The 7,781-nt window shown below is 36.7% G+C and overlaps 1 protein-coding gene across 1 annotated transcript in view; it reads right to left on the bottom strand.

Annotated features, from left to right (window-relative positions):
• Positions 1 to 1,018: 1,018 nt before the first annotated feature.
• The window catches only part of LOC122150903 (5-hydroxytryptamine receptor 2C-like), a 141,709-nt gene continuing 134,946 nt past the window's right edge, over positions 1,019 to 7,781 (bottom strand). Inside the window, exon 3 of the mRNA XM_042782195.1 lies at positions 1,019 to 1,854. Within this exon, the coding sequence (XP_042638129.1) occupies positions 1,019 to 1,854 (836 nt within the window). The remainder of the gene's footprint in view (positions 1,855 to 7,781) is intronic.

The raw sequence follows: 7,781 nt of genomic DNA, 5'->3' as shown, positions 1-7,781 counted from the left end.
ATAGATAGAGGTACCATAATTAAGAAACTATTTTAATAAGGCTCAAAATACTAATTTCACTTTGTGTGTAGCACACGAATTTCCAGGATCCTGAGATCAAAACCGAATTGATGTTGAATCCTGGATTGGGAAACAGCTCTGGGATCTCATTTCCCAGTTTAATCATGGAATTAGGTATTTACTAAGGACCAGAATGAAACCACTAATTCCAGTTTGCTTTTCAGAATTGCTAATCAGAATTTGAACATTGTCCTTAAGAAGTGAAAAGCTATTGGTGTATATATCGCATAACATCCTTCCACTTCTGTAGTCCTGGTTAACCAGCTGCTATGTTAAAATACCACTATGTTTGGGGACAGACATTGCAGTAAAATACCAACACAACATTCTGACAATGTCAAATTTTGCCCCTATATGTAACAACAAGGCTAAGTTCTGCCTTTGACTCACTGATAGATGTGATAGAGTATCAGAAGACAGAACCTATCTTACTGTGTTTATGTGTGTACATGAGCTGAGCAAGAATTTAAAGTACATATTTACTGTTAACCTGGAAAAAGATTCCACCGAATTTGATAATTTTGGTGTGGTTGAAATACAACCACTATCATGTGCATCATTCTGGTCTCCTGCAAATGCCACCTGAGATAAACATCAACATTTCCTTATGCACGAAAAGAAAAAGGATGAAAAGAAGGAAGGGAGGGAGGGATGGAGAAAGGGAGGGAAGACAAGGGAGGAAGGAAGACAAAGAAGATAGAGAAGGAAGGAAAAGAATTAACATTCTATTCATCAAGAAATCAAAATAAGTTATTTCTTTATCTACTATGAACAGTAAATATAGAACCCTAAATCTCACTATTATGCATGATTGTAAAGTACAGGATTGCAAAGCTATATAAAAAACACTTTTGTAAGACAGCAATATTTACATTAGTTATGACCAACAGAAAAATTAAAGAAGAAAAATTTCCTACACTTGTAGTGTTAGTGTAGGACAAGACTGTGCTGCTCTCTCTTACACGCTACTAATCCTTTCACTAACTACATTGGAGGGATTCACTGGTAGTTCCAAATTCTCAACTTGCATTTCTATACCGGGCTCATGGTCATTGGCTTTCTTAATCACCGGTTCATTGGTATGCCGGTAAATGTTAACATTAAGCTCCCTCCCAGACAATGCAGTGGCTGCAACTCTCGGAATTTGTCTAACAACAGGAGGTTTCTTTTCTGTCTTATAATTGCAGCGCAAATAATTGGAGAAAGCCCTTCGGTAAATTTTGTTGAAGAGCGTGTACACCAGAGGATTAATTCCTGAACAAACATAGCCAATCCAAACAAAGACATTCAGAAGCTTTTCCATGAGCTTTTGGTTACAGGCCTTCCCACAGAGAACGGACAGGATATTGGTAATGAAAAACGGGCACCACATGACCAGAAAGACAAAGAAAACAATCCCAAGGACTTTCGAGGCTTTCCTTTCATTGTTGATAGCCTGCATGGTGCCCCTAGGACGTCGCTCTTTCTTCTTTCTTCGGCGTGGGTTCAAATCTTGGTTAGGGTTTGCGGGGTTGTCTTCATCAGCGGTATTCCCCTTGCAGCACTTCAAGAAATCCAGGCTTATTCCAGGTGGTTCCTCGGTGTGGCCGTGCAGTAACATCAAAGCTTGTCTTCGAAGAACGTGAATCGTTAGACAGTAGGTAATCACCATGATCGTCAACGGTATGAAGAAAGCTACGAAGGACCCAATAAGAACGAAATTTGGGTCGTTCAGCACGCACGTGGTGTTGTTTACGAACACCTTGTCTTCGTCCCTCAGTCCAATCACTGGGATAGGAACTGATACACCTACAGGAATTAAAATAAAAGGTAGAAGAACATCGTTACAGCATATTGAATGGGCTGAATAGGTTTGTACTATAGCATACTCTTATTTGCATTTTATTGAAGAGACTTTAGAGCTCATTTTTGTTGAAAGCTATTCACAGCATAAATTGATAGGAGCATGAAACAGTAGTAGTATGATCGCAGAAAATGACTGCCTTTTTCATGTTAGGAATGCCTTCTCCTCTCCAATTTCTGTAGAAGGCATAGAATTACTATTAGACTGTTGTAAATATGGTTGTGTTCAAGAGAGGACTGTACATGTTTTGCTCAATTTACAGTTCCTAGAACTGTCCTGGCTCATAGAAGACATTCAATAAATATTTGTTGAATGAATGAATCAATTTACACCTGTACTCAGTGACATCAATGAAACAACCATTCATTCTTTCAGCATGTTTTTTTCCAAATTCAATAACATGATGTGTATACAACCTATCAGAGTAATAATAGCACATCAAGGTGGCCTGGGATGAGTTTGAGATGAGTTTATAGCTGACAGCATTCATTTACATTTTCCCCTTTCCCAAGGAATGGGGTGAAGAAGAAGAAATTTTATGCCTGAATTCCTTGGAGACAGGACCTGAGAGTTCTCGAATTAATGAGAGAGAGGACAGCATGGGTGACCAAATGTACAGGGAGTACGATAGGACCACTAAGCAGAAATAGTCTGTTTTCAGAAGCTACAAGGGGTCTTTTTTTTTAAGCAAAGGTTTTTGTTAGACTCTGGGCATAAGCAGTTTGGGTTTAAGGATTAGAGACCAAGTGAAATGCAGAGTTGGGGAGAGATGCAGTCCTCCCATTTCTGAGCAGAACATTGAGCATTTTTGTGGATTGAGAATAATACTGAGAGGTGGGACCCTACCTAGGTAAGCATATCCTTCAATAAATAAGCTTGCAAGTAGAAAATATCAACTTGGGAGGTGGGAGTAGAAGGTGACCTTGTTCAAGAGCGTAAGTAAGAAACCTAAGAGCTTTCAGAAACAGCTACGGTAGATCTTGAAGAAGTCGTGCATCAATAACTAGGGATAGCCTACATATGAAATTCCAAATTTAATGTTAATTTGTCCTCCCTTGTGCCCTTAGAATATTGAAAGCTGGGAAAAGTCAGATTTCACTTTTGGAATTCTATCATAGATTATTAGGAATGCTGAGCTAATGTGTATCTGAACCATTAACTGTGAGAAGAGAGAAATAGATTCTCAGAGAACATTGCTGGCTTTAGAGAATAGCAATGAACTTTGATGTTCCTGAGACATAAAGACTCTATCTATTGCTTTAACGTCTGTAATCAGATAGAGTGTTTTGCTGGATTATCAAGAGAGAAAATGACCAACACTTCTTTACTAGAATTTGCTGTGAATGCTGATCTCTGGGAAGATATAGGAAGAGAGTGTTTGGAAAACTATCTTTAAGCCCTCTTTTTTGAACACTCAATTTCTAAAATGACTGGCTTTTTTTCTAGAGAAAAAGGCCACACAAGAGTGTTAGATGCAATAAAAGATGTGACAAAGACTCCTTGGGGGTATTTAGCCCATGCCTACAACTCTGAACCTAGGTATGCCAATCAAGAAAGTAAGAAAGACTGTGAAAATTAGGAGACACTGCAAACTGAAAGTATAATCAGGTAAAAACATTGTCAGATCCTGGTAGGGACTTTTAGACCCTGGGTAGAAGAGGCGCAGGTATTAGAAGGGGAACATAAAAAGTAATTTCTCATGAAGTTTGAATGAAATGCTTGGGAGAACGTCAAAAGGCCTTTTTGGAATACAGGGAGCAGCAGAACCACACAGATTACATTTCTTAAGAGTTATAAAATGCTACGTAAGAAAACTGCCAGCCTTTATTCCAAAGTAAAATATACAAGGCCATCTCTAGAAAGAGTACTGATCAAGTTTGGGAGAAAGAAGTCAGTACTATCTTACTCTTAATGAAATGTTTTAGTGAAGGGTTAGGCTGCAGGAAATTTTCTGGAATTAAGGAAGACCATATGGGATTAAGAAAAGAAATAAGGGGATCTTAAAATTAAAAAAAAAAATTAAGAGGAAAAAATTGGAGGGAGAACCTGTAGAATAAGAGACTTAAAAGACCTATCAAGCAAATCATCATATATGAACCTTCTTGGGATCTTGATGTAAACAAACTTTTAAAACTATTCATGACATTCATAACTCAATTAGAAATATGAACAGTGATTGTTTTTTATGACATTAAAGAATTAATTGATTAATAATTAATATCATTAATTTTGTAAGTGTGATGATAATATTGTAGTTATGTAGAAAAGGAGTACTTATATTTTTAGATACATATACTAAAATATTAGTGGAATGTGGGTATGGATGAAATGAGACAGTCCATAAAAAGATAAATGGTGAAGCTGGATAACGAGTATATTGGGCTTTATTATATAAATGTATCTACTTTTGTAATCATAGGAAGTTTCCTAACAAAAAGTTCTGAAAGTTCTAAAAAATGGAAAAAAGTGAAAGAAGGCATGGGGGCATGGAGGTTCTTTCTGAAAACATCCTCAGATCAAAAAGGTCACCAAGACTTAGTGGCAATGGCTAACCTTGAAAGTGATTACTTCTGGAGCAAAATGCTTGGACTTCAAAGTGGAAACACTTGTCACTTTGATATAATTGGAGAGAAGAAGGCCATTTTCTGGCAGAATACGTTAGAAAGCTCTGTTGTGCTTTTTCAGGATCCCACAGTAAGTAACAACAAGGGAAGAGTGATCCAAAAGAGGAGGGGCACTTCTCCCTCAAACAACGAGGTCACTAGAGTCTGAGGCCAGAAGACTTAGTCTAAAGAATTGAACTTCGTTCGGATCAAACCTTCCACTTCTTGCTTTTAAGCTTAAAATAGGGGCCTGCTTCCAGCTTCTACACGACCTGGAAGGGACCTTCTCAGACACTGGAGGAGTACTGACTGCGGTAGAGACACGATGCCCAGGAACCAAGTGCTGGAGTAGATTCCGTTCCGACAGGAAACGCTGCTCAATCTTCCAGGTACTCCCAGAAATTCCTAGAGTCCTGGGGAAGACCTCAGTCACTGGCCAAAAGATTATTGAAACTCAGCATTCCTCAGAGCCCTGCTCTGGAATAGTATTAACTTGCTTCTTTAAAAGATGACTTGTTTATTCATTTTCCTAGAAGGGACTTTTGTGCCGAAGTGTAAACTTTATCAAGAGTAAACAAGAGCGGATGACAGCGACGTTCCACTTCAGCGGAAGCTGTTACTGGGTATGTGAGGCTAGTTTTGTCCCCTGGCACTATTTGTATAATTTCACGTACACTGAAGTAAGAATGATTCTAACAGCTGCCATTTATTGAGTCTATCTTATGTGCCAGGCACTGAGCCATGAATGTTACTGGCATTTCAGATTGAAGAGGTATTACCTCAATTTGGTTAAAAACTGCGTGAGACTGGGGTTATTTGGTGAAGTAGTTTAGCCACGTGACCAACGCTAGACTATCATAGTATATTTTAATATTTTTAAAAGAAACTATGAATGCAGTCAACAAAACAAGTAGAATTTAAGCTTTTTTTTTTACAATATCAGGTAATTATAAATAGTAATAAAAGCAGCATACATTGCACAGATTATTCATTCAGTAATTAAAAGAAAATTAAAGACATGTATCAGCAGTTCTCAAAGTGTCGTTGGAGGACCCTGCGGGTCTCTGAAAACCTTTTAGAGGGTTTTCTATGATTCCCTTCCCAAATATTTTTCTTTAGACTGTATCTTCCTCATAAACTTCAAAGAAAACAATGTAATGCAACATGTAGATTTCAGATACAGATATGAGACTCCCACTCTCTTTCTACCAAAGTTTACATTAAAGAGATTTGCAAAAATGTAAAGCAATGCCTCTTTTCTCTTTAGTATATTTGTTTTGAAAAATATAGTTAGATTTCATAAAGATATGCCAGTTATATTTAACATGAGATGAGTTTATTGTTGTTATTTATAGTGAAAGGACACATAGATATTTTAAACATATTTTAGTTTTAATGTCTAGTACAATAAATATCACTAGATATAACTCACATAAACAAAAGCTCATTGGAGTCTTTATTTAGTTTTAAGAATAGAAAGTGCTCCCGACACCCAAGAGTGTGAGAACTGCTGTTCTATGTTACTGTAAGGAGTTACTTATTACTTAAGCAGCAAATGCATCATTCTTAGCATTTTTCAAACTGCAATTTGTCGATCAGTAGAAATTCAGGTGATATTATAATGCAAGGTAGTTATAAACAGCAACAATACTGGCAACAAAATACTTTGCATGCATTATTGAATTCATTCTTATAAACATTCTGAAAGGCACATGTTATTTGATGAAGTTAACCTCAGAGCAGTTAATTAAGCTCAGTAAATATGAGCAATCTTTAGTATTATTGAAATATTTCCTTCAGCCAAGGAGGGAATAATTGAAATTAAGCACCATTAAAAATATCAGGTACCAAGAGCTACAATTAGAATAAGAAAAATAACTATCTTTTACTGAGTGCTTCCTTTTTGTCGTGGATCGAGCCAAGGTTTTTATATCTTTTTATATGTAGTTGTTAGATGCGACAAGCCAATTTTTGCATAATAGTGACCCCCTATCAGAGGGAAGGTTAGGCAATCTACTTCCGTAGTGATACTGCCTCAGAAACCAAAGGAGGGGTCGCTGTGAGTCGGTCCGACTCCATGGGACATAATAACAACAACAACAGTGACCACCTATGACAAATTAGAACAACCTCATAGGCTTTTCTAGGCTGTAGTTTTTGTGGGAATATATCATCAGGTTTTTCTGCCTTGAAGCTGTTGGGTAGGTTTGAACCACCAAACTTTCGGTTAGCAGCCTAATGCTTAACAATTGCGCCACCAGAGCACCTATTCTTTTCATATTTCCATCTGCTGTCTTTATTCAATCCAGACAAAAAAAATAAAGGAATTAGTAGGAGAAATCACTTAATTTTTCTGAGATTAACTTCAAGAACTCTAGATCATCCTCCCCAGAATATTAGAGAAAACTAAGACAAATTATAATTCAAACCCTGCTGAAAATCTCAGGGACTACTTCAAACAATAAATAGCCACATATTTTGCATGCATTATGTCATTCGATTCTCACAAAACCCTGAAAGGTGATTATTATGTAGTAAATTTACTTAATCTCAGAAGAGTATATTCAGTGTACATATAGGATCTTAGCATTTTAAAAACGTGTAATTCAGTAATAAAGTTATAGTTCAAGCTTCATTGAAATTATAATATGTTACTACTACTATTAGTAACTGTCATTGACTGAGTGCTCATAATGAGTGCTCACTGACCCTGGCACTTCATCTGCATCACTTACTTCACATGCATTATATCATTCCAGTCTCATAAAGGTCTATCAAAATGTGTAAAGTTTACTTTGGGTAAAGTTATTTTATTTCAAAGAAGGCAAGTAAATTCCACAGTTGTATAAAAATGTTTATGTTATTTTTTAAAGCCTTGAATTCAAGCAACACAGATGAGTTCCCTTTAAACAATCAGATCATAATACTATATGCCAATGATCAAAGGTGCAGATTTCTTTCAGATTTTTATGTGTTTAAATTGTGATGTGTTGTACAACTGATGGTGCCTTACAATCATTGTAGGCCAGGTAGCAGTCAATGCATAGTTGTGATTGTTAGTGCATGTGTGAACCTTGTCTGAAAAACCTTCTTTTGCCATCTTCTGATAACATCAAAGCAGTACCAGAAGCAACATTTGCAAAACAGATGTTAGCATCATAGAAATAATCCAGTGTATGGAAAAAATGATCACTAACTTTATATGGAAAGGAAAGAGACCTCGGATAAGCAAAGCACTACTGAAGAAGAAAAACAAAGTAGGAGGTCTCACATTG

The sequence above is a fragment of the Orycteropus afer genome, unplaced genomic scaffold, assembly GCF_000298275.1.
Source record: "Orycteropus afer afer isolate SDZICR_OR568_19922 unplaced genomic scaffold, OryAfe1.0 scaffold00259, whole genome shotgun sequence".
NCBI lineage: Eukaryota > Metazoa > Chordata > Mammalia > Tubulidentata > Orycteropodidae > Orycteropus > Orycteropus afer.
This window is presented reverse-complemented; position numbering and strand designations above follow the sequence as displayed.